General features: G+C 47.5%; 1 protein-coding gene across 1 annotated transcript; it reads right to left on the bottom strand.

Moving 5' to 3' along the window:
* Positions 1-7,115: 7,115 nt before the first annotated feature.
* Positions 7,116-7,640, bottom strand: LOC136851001 (uncharacterized). Its single transcript, XM_067124975.1, has one exon. It carries the CDS (start codon positions 7,638-7,640, stop codon positions 7,116-7,118), a length of 525 nt encoding a protein of 174 aa, XP_066981076.1.
* Positions 7,641-17,382: the final 9,742 nt, after the last annotated feature.

Below are 17,382 nucleotides of genomic sequence, written 5' to 3'. Positions count from 1 at the left end.
GGTGTGAAGGATCTGCTTCCCAAGGTTGGTGGAAGGCTCAGGAACAAGCTCTCAGGGAGCAGGTATGGGCACCGCAGAGGCCAAAGCAGGAGCAGCAGTCTTGTGCACTACAGCCGGGGTTGTCAGAGTGGGGTGCATGGACACACCCATGAGCATTAAATAGTTGGTGGTCATCATGACAGTTGACATAGTGACTGTTGCAGAGGCATGAGTCACAGGAGAGGGGGTAGGAGTATGTATAGCTCGGTGACTTGGAATGCCCCGCATCGAAGGAACTCCTTGGAGACAGAGTCTACCAGGTCTCTTGGAGCTCTTCCAACTCAGAATGCCCTGCATCGAAGGAACTCCTTGGAGACAGAGAGACTGCCAGGTCTCCTGGAGCTCTTCCGCCTCCACACCTGGAAACAAAGTCGGGTTGGAGGCCTGCCTACATTCGCACTGAGGGAGTCTCTTCCCGCATGCCCCCCCTGCCCCCCTGCCCCGAGCAACAAACGGAGGCCACCACAGGGAGGTCATCCTGGCTTCCAGTCCACCAACAATGATCTCCTTCCGACAAGGCAAGCAAAGACAATGAAAGGGAAACCTCTCTCGAAGGAAAGCCAGCAAGGCGTGGAAGTTTCATTGGTGGAATGAAAGCATCTAAAGGATCACTTGCCAAGAGAGTTATCAGGGGCCTATTACCCTCAGATGATGACTTGGGTGGGTTTCTTTTGGTACTTCCTCCTCAACGAATACGTTGTCCATTACTCTGGAGTCCAGTCACAGCACTCATCACAAACAGTTAGGATTACACTCAAATCCCCTGTACGATGTGCAAAGGAAATGAAGACCAACATCCATCTACAGACAAGCAATAATGGCTACACGCCTTATCTGCGATACCAGGGCATTTGTGCTTGGTGACCAACTCATGCTCCATCGGCTCAAATGACTCGTGGGTTTCCAGATCCATATCAGGCAAACACACAAATACATAAATCACTCAAAAAAAAAATTCCACCAGGAAAGGAAGAGATGTTCCAAAAAGAAACACGGCAAAAGCAATAGCAAGCAGGGCAGAGGGCAGTGAAGCACAACCACTCACAGGTGTGGCTGAAAGTAAAGTGAGGCTCTGCCAACAGGGCAGGCAGGACTACCACCCGGCCGTTCAGTAGTTAACTACCATACCACCTTGTTAAAAGTTCAACAGCCAGTTCCAGCTACGCTGATGGTAATTTTTTCCTATAATAAAGACCAAAAAGTTTGTATATCGTGTAGGAGCACCTATCACTTAGTATCTCTTCGGCTGACTTGAGTGAAGTTGCCACTGTCGCTGCTTTAACCATATAATCAGTCACGTTTTCACTCTCCAGCATTTAGAGTGTAGTGAGTTGAGTGTAGATTCAGTACTCTAGGCACGCTCTTTCCTAGATATTGGTCTTTGAGGATTTCAATACCTTTCTTACCATCATATTTGGCATCTCGAATTATTAACAAGAGACTTCTGTCGTCCAAAAACTGAACAAGTTCACCCTATACTTTGCAATTCTTCTCTGGGTGGGGGGATCAGATGTTAGAACATCGTGAAGCTTACATGTTGTTAAATAACCACAAAACTTTTCCTCCCACAACTCATATCTATCCTCATCACCACTGAAACACAGTCGAGAGCTGGACCCATAACATTAGATCGTAGGACTTGTTTTAAAGTGATAAATTAAATGTGTGGGGATTTAAATAACACGCAAAAATTTTCGTTTCAAAGAGCCAGAGGATATTTATTTACACCAGTGGTTCACATATCTGCTGCTAGAGAGCAGAGCAAACATATCGATATACGTGTGAAGTACATCATCAAATGTAAATATGAGAAAAAGTACTTCAATAAATGGTAAACAAATAACGTAATATTATCCCTCTAATCTTGGTAATAAAGAAAACTAATATTTAATTAGTATTAATGGTGAAATTTAGTTTACCTTACTTTCTAATGTATATACTTAATGATATGCATTGCCAATGAATGAGAAACATCACTTGGAAATAATGTCTGTATTCTTTTGTGCATGTTGTTTAAGCTGGGAAGCGGCCGTTTGTTGTTTTTGGCTTTCGACTTCCCGCCTTTCAGCATTGCACACTTTGCTAAAATGTATTCGTTCAAGTTGTGAATACAACTTGGAATGCCACGTCATGTTTCTGTCAGACTACCTTGTAGTTAGTCTGGTTGATGAAAATACTACAGTGGCGTCGATGGAAGTAGGAAACTACAGGTTTGTTGGAAAGAAACTGGTCTAGCCTCAGTAGCTTTGGCAGAGTTAGCCAACGCTACTGGAGAAGTTAGGCTTACTTAGGTCTAGCTACACTGCAGTTCAGCGGTGTGCTGGCATAATTTTTTTCCTTTTTCCACGACCCATCAAAAATAAGATGATGTCCAAACGAATGCCTGAATTTAACCCAGACAAGCTTGAGTCAGGCTGTTGGTTAGATTGATTTACAATGAACTGTCAAGTCAGTGAAATTACAGAAGCAGAGGCCAAGAGAGCAATACTGTTATCGTTTATTGGTGTCGATACTTTAGCTACAATCTGTAAGTTAACTGCACCAAGATTGCCTTCTGCTGTATGTTTTGATGAATTAGTGACAGTTTTAAAGTCTCATTTATTCCGACATGATAGACAAACCATCGGTCCTTTACATTAGGAATTACTTATGGCGAAGCTGGACACGGCCATTGAACTCTTGAACAAGGTGGTTAGGCAGTAACTACCGTCAGGTAGATGGGGAATACCCGCCTGCACGGATGTAAACATTCCAGTTTGCTTTTGGCCGTCATGCATTGCAGACGTGTTTTCAGATCTCTTTGTCTGACTGTCGTTAAGCTCTTTATTATCCGGGTGGGATCTTTCTGTATTTTTGTGTATATATTGCATGTGTTTGATATTTATTAATATACAACCCACGATTTGTGATAGCCTTGCTTAAGCTGTCATTCCCTTGTGTCTGTGTTTTGGGTTTGATGGCCAAGGGCGTATTTAGAGGGGTGTAATAACCGAGTGGTAATGCTTCTCTTCCAGTAGTCCTTTATTTAGATACTGAAGGCATTCCCCTGTACATTCGGAGATATTAGATTGGGATGTAATATCTTCGCTCCCCTTCATTGATCAGGACATAAAAAATTTGCGCTCCTTTATACTTGTGCTGAGTGTTGTTTTTGCCGCCTGTGCTATAGAGTTGTTGGTGGGGGGGAGGTTGTGGGTGTTGTTGGTAAGTTTCACTCCCACGGTGCCCTCCCCTCCTTCCTTCTCTCTCCCTGTATGTTCTTCCTCATCTCTCCTTTGGGAGAGATCTCTCTCCTTCGGGAGAGATCTCTCTCCTTCGCCCTCTTCGCTCGCTCATCGGGCAAAGACTGTGAGGGGGTTGGTGGAGCATGGGTGGTCGGGCGACCTCTTCTCAGGGGCCTCCTCTCGTTGCTTAGGGCAGTTCCCCATGGAGCGAGAGGGGTCTCCCTCTACTAATCACCTTTGCTTTTTCTTTCAGGTTAACAGTGAGCATTGTAGACACGCAGTAGTTGGCTGGATATCTCAGTTGGGATATCTTTGCATGAAGGAGTCCCGACGTTCATACAGTGTTGCTTTGGGATCAACCACAGTACCTGGTTGGAATGGCATAGTTCCACATTGGGATCATTCCAACTCTGTTCCTGCCAATGTGGATCGATCACTGTCATTGCTGGCCTTCATGTATGCTGTGGCACTGCCTCTGGCGTATCTGTGGTCTGTCTGCCACTGCTGTTTCCTGTGTTATGCTCCTGTTGACTCAGCAACAGTCTCTGGGCAGCTCTTCCTGGTCTCCTGCCGCAGCTGTCCTGATCGTTCCTGTTGCTGCTGGTGACATTCATGTGACGGTCCTGGCCATTGCTGTAGCTCCTGCTTTCCAAACCGCTTCCGTAGCTCCTGCATCGGCTGTCCTGACTGCGCCTGCTGCTTCTCTTGGTGGTCGTGTCCTGGGCCGCTTCTGTTGTGATCCTACCTACTGGCCTGGAGGTTACGATGTTTCGTGTCCACCATCCTGTAGAAGATGTCGGAGTGAAGTGAAGGAAGTCGCCCCGTGGAAGTAGCCGCCGTCTTCTTCAACTTACCTTTGATTTTGTCTTCTGCTGCTTCTTCCCTTCCTCTCCCAAGGTTTGTGGGGGTCCTGGGAACGGGATAGACCTCTGTCGACTGAAGGAGAGGAAAGCTGCTGCTTCTTCCCCCTTGATGTCCTTGGAAGTTTAGGGACTCTCGTTGGCTCTTTCCGACCTTCGGGTTCGGGAACCAATTTGCATACCCCTGGGTTTTGTGTTTTGTGAGCTACTGGCGCACAGACCTTGGTTTGTGCTACTGTTCCCAGTCCTAGAGGTTACACCTCTAAGACGGGTGCTACTTCGGACGCTCGTTCGCAAGCCGCACAGGGTGCTCGAGATTCTGTGGAATATCAAGTACCCCGATCTGGTCTGGAGAGTACTCTCCCCAGCCCAGTTCAGGAGCAGTGTGAGAGAAGGGCTGAGGCACCCAGGTGTCTTGGCTCTTCCTGCCAGCACTACAAGCGCTCCCCAAGTGCTTAGCAGTGCTTGGTCTGGTTCCCAGCGTGGTATCTCGATCCTATCATTTTGAGCACCAGAAGAAGCAGGAAAGAGATTCCCTTCGGGAGTCCTGCGGGACTTATAAGGGACTGACTCTTCTGGGAGACAAGTTTCTTTCGTTAAGGGTCGGAACCGATTTGTATTCTCCTCCGAGGTCTAGCGTTTCGGGGGCTGCAAGAGCGCAGCCTCGAGAGGCCCTTCCTCATTGCCAGTCTTAGAAGTCTGCGTCTAAGACTGGTTCTGTGCCTGGCTCTTTTCGATTTCTTAGGAAGCCGAAAGCAGCCTCTCCCAATTTTTATGAGTCTCATAGGTCGCTCAAATTCTATGAATCATGAGCTCTCTCCTGGCAAGAGGCACAGGACAAGAGAAAGTGCCCAGACACCCAGGTGTCTTGGTGCTGAGATGCCCAGGTGTCTCGATACTGCCTGCCAGCTGCTTCGGTTACTTGACCAGGTTTCACCTTCGTGTCTTGAACCTTAGGGTTTGAGCATGCAGGATAGCAGACACAAAATTCACCTTTAAACCTTCTCCTCGAGGGGCCTCGGCCTTGAAGGAGTTTAGAGTTTGGGAAATTAGTGCTAGCTTATGGCAGACGAGTTCTGGCCTATACAGTTCCGATTGCGTTCGTGCGATCAGCTTGGCTTGACTCGGTTTGCTCGCCCCATCCAGCCTGTGGTCGCATTCGCGAGACTGGCTCGGCTCTCCCCACCTGCCTCCCAGTCCACCACTTACCACCCAGTCTGGATCGCGTTCACGTGATCGGCTGGGTTCAGTGCGGCTCGGCTCGGCCCTGCTCGGTTTGTCCAAATCAGGTTCTCGGCACTGTTCAAGTGAACTTTCTGCTCTTCCCAGGAAAGTGCTTTGCCTTGGCACGAGCTCTTCTTCCTTCGTGTGGCAATAATCTCCTTTGGTTGATTATCATTCATGGTCTGCCTCTCCTGCTGGTATTACTGGCAGGGCTGAGAATTTTGGGGACCACCGAGGTCCTTGCTTGTGAGAGCGTTCTCAACTGGATGAATACTTTTCTTCAGACAAGGAGTTCATTCAGGTCGAGACACCAAGCTCCTCCCCTGCCTCTACAGAGTATGAATTCTTCTTGCCTCAGAGGGTCTTGCTGACTGTAGGCTGTTCTGACTCTGCTTCACCCAGACTGGGTTCTCTGTCTGCTCCTCCTTGCCATGAAGGGTATTCTCTTCCACAATGAGAGGCAGTGATCTTAGACGGCACCTGCTGGTTTCCTCCAGGCAGTCTCCTCGGATACAACCATTCCTGGAAAGAACCCTGCCTTCTGGAGACTGGTCCTGTCCGGGGGTGGGTCTTCCTATACCAGACGGCAATCTGTGGGCGATTCTGGTGCTAAGAAGAAGGACTTTGTCTTAATTCGGATCTGAGGTTTCGTAGCTCCCGAGTTGGCTCAACCCTAAGGCCATGTTCACACGGCGTTTTTAACTGCAAGGCGAGATACGCGCTGTCAATTGTTCAGTGCTAGCTTATGGAATCGTTCACACATAACCGCGGCTTATTGCTGCAGTTTCCAATACGCTGCAGTAGCAAGATTCCCCTCACCAACGCGTGATTGCCGGGCAGGTCGAGGTACATACAAGTCAATGACATTGTTCACACACAGCGGTGAACCGTGCTTTTTGAAGACAGCAGGTGCCATCATTGGCTGTGTGTCAGCCAATGAGAAAAGAGATTGTGCATTACCAATGAGAAAAGAGATTGTGCGTTACCATAGCAACCCTAGCCACCACGCCTGGTCCCCATGATCACAGTCACGCACACTGTTGCATCGCTGTCACTGTCAACTGTTAACTATGGAGAGGAATCATTTTGGTACCGATTTATTCATAAATGAAATTGAAAAACGCCCGTCGATTTGGGACATGAAATCTCAAGAGTACGGAGACAGAATAGTCAAGAAAAAGTGTTGGGAAGAAATTGTGGATCTTTTCTGCACTTCTGGAGATATGAAGGAAAAAGAAAACCTAGGTAAGTTAACTGAATAACACATCTTTATTACTTATGTTTGTATATCATCAATGGATATACAAAAGCATTATATCCTGAAACTCACATTTTCTTTCATTTACAATATAATCTTATATTTACAGCAAACATATTTCTAATAACTAGGAAGACTATATTTGATCCTTTTTTGTTCTTTATCAGACTTGAAAACTTTCCTAAATCATTCTGTCCTGCCATTCGAGTTTGCCTTCATTCACAAAGTAATCTGCATATCTGTCTCGGGCAGAGGTCTCAGACATGCCTCCTATTGGAACATTACCTTCATGTACAGTAGGCCTACCATAGGTGGTTGATAAAGTATATCTTCATACCTATAACCATCTCTTGCCCTTATATAGTTATGCAATATGCAACATGCCTTTGTTATATCCTCAGCAAAGTCAATGTCGACATTGAGAGGCCTATGGAGTATGTGCCACTTATTAGCTAAGATACCAAATGTACATTCTATATACCTACTGTACGTGCTCTTGACAATCTGTAATTAAATATTTTCTTCTTGTATGATAGGTGCTTTCCACTGTATGGTCGCATAACCTTTTTCCATAATTCCAAAGGACTCATCTCCAACAATTACATAAGGTAAGCATCTTGTGTCATCAGTGGAAATAGGCTTTGGGTCAGGTACATCTAGTGTATTTTCCACAAGCTTTTTGTATAACAAGGAATGAGTAAAAATGGCTGAATCACCGCTTTTTCCATATGCACCAATATTCACATAAGTAAATGAGTAATTAGCATCACATACTGCTAGCAACACAGTTGAAAAGAAAGACTTATAATTATAATACAGAGATCCTGAACCTCTTGGTTGGACTAGCCTAATGTGCTTTCCATCAATAGCACCTATGCAGTTAGGGAAATTTGCATACTTCTCAAACCCCTTTGTCACTTCCTCCCACCTCTCCTTCGACATCTCTGGCATGTGCACGGTCTTCAGTCTTGCCCATATCACTGCACACACTTTCTGCAATATGCCTGAGATTGTTGATATTCCAGCGGTAACCATAATGCAATTTGGTAATAGAGCATCCCATGGCCAAGTACCTAAAGAAAAAGCAACATTTTCAATTGCATTAGTAATAGGCCTATTGAAGAAGATTCCAAATAATTTCACACACATGCACCTCTGTCCCTCAGTTTTGATATATATATATATATATATATATATATATATATATATATATATATATATATATATATATATATATATATATATATATATATATATATATATATATATATATATATATATATATATATATTACTAAAAGGACCTCATTCAAACTGGATGGTATCTAATGGAGTATTTATTCAGAAAAAGTTACAAGCTTTCTTGGACAAACAGTCCACATTATCAAGTATCCGTACAGTGACCAGACGTGTAGTCCAGCTGTATTTATATCTGTGTGCTGGGTACTTTTAATCCTACAATCGCCTGGCTCCTCCTGTGTGACCCCCACCCCCTCGTGATCTTGGCCTTTCTGTGCCCCCTTCTTCTTCCAGGTGTCCGCTTTCCATGCGTTCTCTTGCGTTTTTCCTTCGTTTCCTTGCTACTGTGGAGTATACGATTTTTCTAGATATGCTGTCTTCAAAGCCGTTTCCGGTGTTCCTGTAAAGTCACCACATCGGCGCCAGGATAGTGTTTCGGCGGCGCCATTAATTAAGTCTCCGCTGAGCTTGTTTTCTTTGGTGACTTCCCATTTTCTTCAAGCTCAATTAGTCACGCCTAAAACGTGCCAGGTCACGCATTTTAATCATTTTTACTTTATGCGTATTTATACAAATGTCACACATTGTGTATCACATGTTTCTTCATTCACAGGCATCAAGACTGTATCCATATTGTAGCTCTGTATGTTTTGTATTGTAATTTGTACTCGTTCACTGTATATTATTGTTTATTGTTTCGACCTCAGGTCACAGTCAATTCCATTGTCTCGCGGCCGGCGTCAGTCGGCCGCTATATAAGCTGCCTGGATCTGTAATAAAGTAGCAGTAACTTTTACCTGCTCGTTTCTTTGACACCTTACAGTGGTGACCCCGAGTATCCCGGAGCCATTAGCGGACTCACACGGCGACTTAGTCTTGGCTCCAGGATTTCTCCAAAACGCTCTTAGCGGCCTAAACACGGCGCTGTAACCAGCGTTTGAGCGTGCTGACTCGTCGGCGTACCCCACCAGCGTCACTAGCGGAACCACACGGCGCGCGAAAGTGCGTACTTGACGCGAGTACCCCACTCCAGTAAGGGGTCAAAGGAGCGAGCATGGACGCGGATATCCCCTCCTGCATGCAGTTAAACGCGGACCCAGCGGACTCGGAGGTTTACCTACCTCCCATCACACCCGCGCCTGCCCCGCATCGAGGCCCTCCCGCAACTCCACACCAGCGCCCGAACACACGACAGCCGGGCAACACAATCGCGGGCTGCCCTCACCGTAAAGCTGCCGCCCGTTTACGCAGGGGAACCCATCGATGTGGCTGCGCAGGGTGGAGAGCCACTTCAGAATCGCGGACCTGACGGACGAAATCCTACAGGCCGACACAGTGCTCAACGCCCTTCGGAGGACGTGTACAGAAAACTCATCTCGCGAGTACCCAAAACACACACCGTCACATACAGCACCACAAAAAGTTCCTCCTCGAAGCTTGCTCCTGCCCATCGCCGAGCGGGCCGCCCGTGCTATCGACCTTGCCATAAACTCACGCCACGACCTCAATTCAAGAGACGCAGGGCATGGTCGCAGATCTCCTGTCACTACCAGACTTGGGTGGCACAAAGAAGCGGCAGGAGATAAGCTTCACACGGGAAATCTACCTTCGCCAACTCCTCCCGAGGTACGCAACCAGATCGCTCACCCCTACACCATGCCTGTCAAGGACCTCATAGAGACGGCGCAACACCTCACAGACTCCGTCAAGGCTTCACAGCGGCTAAAACCGGCCACACAGCCGGTCAGCTCCGTCCAGCCTGAAGAGGACGTAGAGCAGCCCGTCAACGCCATCGCCAACAGGCGTCCACCGAACCACAGCAGATGGAGGTCCCCGGGCTTCTGTCGCTACCACAAGTGGTTCGGAAAGGACGCCCGAAACTGCCTGCCGCCCTGCTCGTTCACCCGTTCAAAAAACGGGGGTGGCGGCGGCCAGCAGGACAGGCTGCCATGGCAGCCGAAGAACCCAGGACCTCAAAAACAGTAGGTTTTTACGTCCGCGACACCATCTCCGGCAGGATGATGCTGGTCGACACAGGAGCCTTTAAATCGGTCTTCCCAGCATCCAGAGAGGACCGCAACCAGACACCAGACCCGGCCGCTTTCTGACGGCCGCCAACGGAACCCCATCCTCTCCTACGGCACCAGGCTCCTGTCGATCTCCATCCTTGGCCAGAGTTACTCCTGGGACTTCATCGTCGCGGACGTAGGAACCCCACTCCTGGGGCCGATTTTCTGGCGCACTTCGGCCTGCTAGTCGGCGTGGGCGCAGCGCCTCCTCGATACCGACTCCTGCCGGTCTCTCCCGTTAACGGCGGGACCCAGACCCACCATCAGCGCCGTCGCCCCCACCAGTATGCACACCTACTGTCGGGTTCCCTGAGGTATTTAAGCCCGAGCCGCCAAGTCCCCGGGGCCCCAGCCAAGCACAGCATATACCACCATATAGTGACTAAAGGGCCCCGACACATGCAAAGTTCCGCAGGCTTCCCCCTCAGCGCCTTCAGGAGGCGAAAAAAGCATTCGCGGAGATGGAACAGATGGGCATCTGCAGGAAAGCCTCCAGTCCATGGGCCTCCCCCCTCCACATGGTGCAGAAACCGGACGGCTCCTGGAGACCCTGCGGCGACTACAGGCGGCTCAACATTGCAACAGAGCCCGACCACTACCCTCTACCCAACATGCAAGACCTCATGGCCTCCTTTCACGGGGCCAAAATATTCACTAAATTGGACCTTCTTAAATCTTATTTCCAGGTACCTGTTGCGCCAGAGGACATACCAAAGACAGCCATCATCACGCCCTTCGGGTCCTATGTGTTCGCCTTCTCCACCTTCGGGCTGAGGAACGCCGGGGCCACCTTCCAGCGGCTCATGGACAGCATCCTGGGGGACCTAAAATTCTGCGTCTGCTACGTCGACGACATTCTCATATTTTCCAGGTCTCACAGCGAACACCAGAGACACATCAAAGCAGTCCTCCAGCGCCTCCAAGAGAACGGCCTCGTCGTCCGTTTCGACAAGTGTACCTTCAGCGTCCAGAAAGCAGAATTCCTGGGTCACGAGGTGTCTCCGACAGGCGTCCGCCCTCTTACATCGAAAGTGGCAGCCGTAGCCAAGTTCCCGACACCCACCTCCATCAAGGCCGTCCAAGAGTTCCTTGGGATGGTAAACTTCTACTGGCGGTTCATCCCGGGATCGCGCACACCACGGCCCCCTGACGGAAGTCCTAAAAGGTCAACCGAAGTCCCTGTCTTGGGGACCCAGCCAGCAGCAGGCCTTTTCCTGACGAAGGCTGCCCTCACCAAGGCAACCGCCTTGGCACACCAGGATCCCAAGGCTCCCCTCCAGCTGACGACAGACGCCAGTAATGTCGCCTGCGGTGCTGTTCTGGAGCAAATCATCAACGGCGCCCCCAGCCCATCGCCTTCTTCAGCAAAGTTCAGTCCCGCAGAGACCCGCTACAGCACCTTCGACAGGGAACTCTGCGCGATGTACCGCGCAGTTCGGCACTTCAAGTTCCTCCTGGAGGGGACGCCCTTCACAATCTTCACAGACCACCAGCCACTGGTTCACGCCTTCACGAAGCAGGGGACGCATGGTCTTCCAGACAGCAGCGCCACCTCTCAGCCATAGCCGAATTTACCTGTTCCGTCAGGTACCTCCCGGCAAGAAAAATCCCGTAGCAGACGCCCTCTCCAGAGTCGAGTTGAACGCAGTGCAGCTTGGTGTAGATTACCAGGACCTTGCCAGAGAACAGGCCGCTGACCCAGAAACCCCAGCATACCGCACCGCCATCACATCCCTCAAGTGACGGGACGTGACCCTCGCCCCGAAGGCCCCAGCCTGCTCTGTGACATCAGCACAGGCCAGCCCCGCCCTTGGTTCCAGCCTCACGCCGCCGCCAGGTATTCGACATAATTCACGGCCTCTCACCCCTCCGGCAGGACCACGGCCAAACTGCTTTCAAAAAGTTCGTCTGGCACGGGTGCAAAAAGGACGCCACGGCCTGGGCAAAACAGTGCCTGCAGTGCCAGACCAGTAAAGTGGGTCGTCACACGCAGTCGGGGGGGCGAGTTCCCACAGCCAGGCGCCGCCGGCCACATCCCATCGACGTCGTCGGGCCCCTTCCCCATCAGGCGGATCCAGATACCTCCTGACGGTGGTAGACCGTTCGACGAGGTGGCGAAGCCACACCCATGCAAGAAGCCACCGCCAGCGCGTGCGCCGAGGCCCTGCTCTCCAGTTGGGTTAGCCGCCGGCGTCCCGGACCACATCACAACCGACAGGCCCCGCTTTCCTCTCCGAGTTGTGGTCTGCCCTGGCTCAACTGCTGGGAACCACGCACCACACCACCACAGCGTACAACCCAGCGGCCAACGGCCTGGTCGAACAGTTCCACAGGTCCCTAAAGTCATCCCTCATGGCCCGCTGCACCGCCGAGGACTGGAAACATCAGCTGCCGTGGGTCCTCCTCGGGTTGAGGACCGCCCCAGAGCCGACGGCACCCCATCCGCAGCTGAACAAACCTATGGGGAACCCCTCGTGGTGCGGGAGAGCTCGTGACGGATGAACGCCACTCCCCATCACTGCAGAGGCTCCGCGACGTGGCGGCAAGTTCGCCCCTTGCAGGCGCTCATACATCAACAAAGTAACCACCTTCATGCCGCCACAGCTGTCATCCGCCACCCACGTCTTCGTCAGAGTCGACACTAACTAAGCCCTACAGGGGACCCTTCCGCGTGCTGGAACGGAACAGCAAGGCATTCCAGCTGGCACTCCCAGGCAAGGACGACTGGGTTTCCATAGACCGGTTAAAGCCCGCCTTCCTGTCGGAGAGTCCCGGCAGCGACGCAGCACCCCTTCCGCCCAACCGCACTCCAGCACGCCCCTCACCCCGCAGGCGCGCCGCCCCAGGAAGGGACCGCCCAACCAGCAGCCTCACAGGCGGGAGGCCCCTCCGTTATCTTCAAGGAGCCGCGGCACCCTTCAGCGTCCCAGCAGATACAGGGATTAGTCAGGCGTGTCCCTCGTCTTGGGGGGGGGAGTATTTGTAAAGTCACCACATCGGCGCCAGGATAGTGTCTCGGCGGCGCCATTAACTAAGTCTCCGCTGAGCTTGTTTTCTTTGGTGACTTCCCATTTTCTTCAAGCTCAATTAGTCACGCCTAAAACGTGCCAGGTCACACATTTTAATCATTTTTACTTTATGCGTATTTATACAAATGTCACACATTGTGTATCACATGTTTCTTCATTCACAGGCATCAAGACTGTATCCATATTGTAGCTCTGTATGTTTTGTATTGTAATTTGTACTCGTTCACTGTATATTATTGTTTATTGTTTCGACCTCAGGTCACAGTCAATTCCATTGTCTCGCGGGCGGCGTCAGTCGGCCGCTATATAAGCTGCCTGGATCTGTAATAAAGTAGCAGTAACTTTTACCTGCTCGTTTCTTTGACACCTTACATTCCCTGCCATTGTGTTGTTGGTGCGTGTTATGAAGACGTTCTCTACAACCAGTCTGGCCATTTTGTTGGTGTTCTTGTACAGAAAATTCATATATTCCCAGTCTATTTTATGGTCATTTTCCCAACAGTGTTTGGCAACTGCCGACGTCTGATTATAATACCTTATGTTCTGCAGGTGTTGTTTGCTTCGCTCTTTACATGATTTGCCAGTTTCGCCATACTACCCTTCTTCACAGTCTAGACACGCTGCCATATATACCCCCCCCCTTTAATCTCTTCCCCCTCTACCGACTTTTTGTTTCTAACTATTTTATTCCTAATGGTGTTTTTGTAGCTGCATATCAATTTGAAATTATCTAGCTTTCTGCTGATGAGTGCAATAGAGTTGTTGTCTGGGACTGTAATTATTTTCTTCCCTACCAAATGTTCCTTTTCTGTCCTTTCCCCCTCACCAAAATAGTTTTTCCTTGCACTGATGTGTGTCCACTCCCACCAATACTTAGGGTAGCCTAATCTCCTAAAACTCTCCCTCAAGTAATCCAGCTCTTTGTCTAAAAATTCGGGACTGCAAATCCTATAAGCCCTGATGGCCAGCCCTGTCACTACTCCTATTTTTATTTCTTTCCTATGACTGGAGAACCTATGTATGTATGAATTGGTGTGTGTCTTCTTCCTAAATACCTTGAATTTTCAATTTTCCCCTTCCCTCCTTACCAGGACATCCAAGAAAGGAATTTCTCCCTCCTTCTCTTCTTCTGTGGTGAACTTGATGTGTTCATTTAGTTTATTTATGTTTTCTAGGAACTTGTGTAGATCTTCCCTTTCTCCCTTGTAAATAATCAAGATGTCATCCACGTATCTTACCCATTTTACGATATTTAAGTTCCCTTTATTTACTTTGCCCACCTCTTCCTGTTCAAACCATTCCATAAAGATATTAGCTAGAATTGATGAAAGACTCGAACCCATGGCCACGCCATTTTTTTGTATGTAATGGTTTTCGCCCCACTTGAAAACATTAACGCTGAGGGCCGGTGTTAGCAGTTTTATTAAAGCGTCATGATCTAGGTCGCATGTATAAACCCCTTCCTCCATATTCCTTTTTATTACTTCCATCGTCGTCTTGACTGGTAAGTTAGTGAACAGGGAAGTTACATTCAAACTTGCAAATTTACAGCCTTTTGCGTTAATTTTGGATAATTCATCTATAAGGTTCATGTTATGTTTTAAATGCCCTTCAGATACTATAAGCCCACCCATTTTCCCCTTATGTTGGAAAGAAATTTCTCCAGCCTCCTGTGCGGTGATCTCGTCGATGCCACGATCGTCGCCTTTTATCCGATAAGTAATTTGGCAAAATAATTCCGAAAGTGCCCAGTCACTACATGTTTATATTATATTTCCTTGTTTATACAGGAAAAAATAATATAAACATGTAGTGTTCAGAAAAGAAAACCGCAATACCATTGCAATCTCGCCATGTATCAACAGAAAATTCTCGCCTTCTAGCCAATACCGCAGTGGCTGTTCTATTCATCTCCCCCGACAGCCTCAGACAACAATATTTCATGCTATTTCAAATAGCATCCTCATGTAATTTACAGCCAAGGTCTTATTAGAAAAAAGCTTTTGTCTACCTACAATGAGTTAAAACATGGTTATTTAAAGTCCATATTTCGTTCGCGTTTGACCTGAGTTGACTGCATGTTACAAACTCATCATTCGTGTTTCTTATATTATTATATTATCGATATAAATCGGCATGTTTAACATCTAAATAAGAAGGTGCGCATTTTTTTATATATAAGAATTCAGATGCATTACTGAAGAAATAGTTTACATCTTTATCACAGTAAGCATACGATATCGAAAACATTGATTTCAGCCAATCACGAGCCAGCTATGCGTATACCACATGTACCCTTTCTAGACTATGGTAACCTTGTTCTAGACCGTACATCTATCTGAAACCACGTTGGTGAGTGGACGGATGAAATGAAATAGACTATAGTGACTGTTTATACACACACAGACACATAAATCCAAAAGCAGAAAAAGAAAGATATTCGAGTTGCAGGAATAAGTAAATGCCTAAAAAAGAACGAGCTGTAGTCATCACATGAACTACTTGATTAACTCATCTCACGGGCGTCCGCTGAATTATTCATAGCCAAAGCGATTCTATCATTTCAAAGTAGGGGGGTCAACTGCCCCCCACTCAAGTTGCCCCCCCAAGCCTCAACTTGCCCCACCAAGCCCAAAGAAGTAACAGCAGCTGGTTTTCCATTATTCCTACCGAAATTCAAATGTGTCATCACATTAAGTTATATCTGTCTATCTATTTTATGTGCTTCAAAAAGCACATAAAATAGCTCAAAATAAAAAAAAAAACAGGTGATTAGTAATTTTTCTCTCGCCAAACTGCCTTCGCCCCCACCCCCCCTCAAAAATCTGAAATGATGCCTGTTTCAAAGTCTGCCAAACGAAATTATTGTAACAAGTAATGTATAACTTAATTCTCGTTGCAGAATACAAATTGGATTCTGCGATGGGTTCTTCGTTCTGTTTACGTGCAAAAGCAGTGAAAAAGTCAGCATTGTTCGTCAGAGGCATCATTTAGTGATTTTATGCCGCCAGTACTGCTAATGTTTCATTAACGTTTGTGTTGTAAGGACGAGAGATTGAGTGACATGCTGGCTGGGTGTTTACTGGTTTATTGGTAGTTCCTTACTGAATCTAAATGTACATTGTTGTTTTAGAGCAGCCCGTATATAAATGTACAGAATCTGCGGAGATGTTACTGACGTGTGCGAGCGGTAAAGTAGCATCTACACACAGACAGGTGAAAACAGAGGTGAAAGATTCAGACATCTGTGTTTGTCGGCAGACAAGCAGATGGCGATTGTGAGAAACATAATAAACGTACAATGTTAAAACATACATCAATGGAAAGGCTAGGAAATTCTACTATATGGCTAATTGCATGAGATTCGAGACAGATTAATGAGTAGGCCTGCAGTGCAGTAACATAATATATGTGAAATGGCGAGACGTTTGGCGTCTTCACAAACAGAAACATACACGCAGCTTGATACAGAAAAATTCGTTGGAACATTATGAGTACATGATTAGAATGCTTGCATGGCAATGCAAGTAGTGGTGATTGTACATACATCAAGACAACAATGGTTAGGGAGAAACAGACGGAAGTATTGTATGGTTGAAGTCGCGTTCCGTCAGAGAAAGAAAACGAGATGCTCCTGTTCCATCTTGTTCCCTCCGATGGATGACGCACACACGTGTGTTTGGAAGAGACGGTGTCGGGCTCTTACAGTATAAACGTTTCGTTAACTCGGAAGAAATGGCGACTGTAATGCGTTTATTGAATAGTTTTGAAAGCTCAAATTTTGGCTAAATGACTACTTGCAACGTACGAACCTGTTCAGATTGTGATAGGTGCCTCCAATCGAATTGGCTGTCATCGAATCGCCACGCCAGCGGAGAAAGGAGCATCCGCTTGAGATGGAGTCAGGGAGTTCACTCTCTGCTTTTTGGAAAACAGAGCGCATTCTGCGTTTGGGGGGTGGGGGGGGGCCCAGCTGTACCTGCAAGCAAGCCAAGAAAGCCAGCAAGGAGGGTATGGGAAAAGCACACTTATCTTAATATGCCTATAGAAGCAAAATTACCTGTTCCACCAGCCCTTAAATGCCCTTCTGCCCTTCCTAATCCCTACATGGCTCCCCATCGCGCAATGGGGGAAAGGGGGTTGGGAGTATTGTTTTCACATCGGGGGGGGTAGGTGAGGAATACTGATGCCTAGCTGATTCAAAAGACAGAGGAACAAAATATTAATTCGAATTTGATTGCTGAAATTACTTTACAAGGGAGGGAGGAATGTTTATTCTTAACAATATATATATATATATATATATATATATATATATATATATATATATATATATATATATATATATATATATATATATATATATATATATATATATATATATATATATATATATATATATATATATATATAATTCTAATAGCCACAATGCCCTCTTAAC

Source organism: Macrobrachium rosenbergii, chromosome 23, assembly GCF_040412425.1.
Source record: "Macrobrachium rosenbergii isolate ZJJX-2024 chromosome 23, ASM4041242v1, whole genome shotgun sequence".
Classification (NCBI taxonomy): Eukaryota; Metazoa; Arthropoda; class Malacostraca; order Decapoda; family Palaemonidae; genus Macrobrachium; species Macrobrachium rosenbergii.
This window is presented reverse-complemented; position numbering and strand designations above follow the sequence as displayed.

Excerpts from the sequence above, each read along its gene's own strand:
- LOC136851001 (XM_067124975.1), bottom strand. The coding sequence starts at position 7,640 with ATGGTTACCGCTGGAATATCAACAATCTCAGGCATATTGCAGAAAGTG.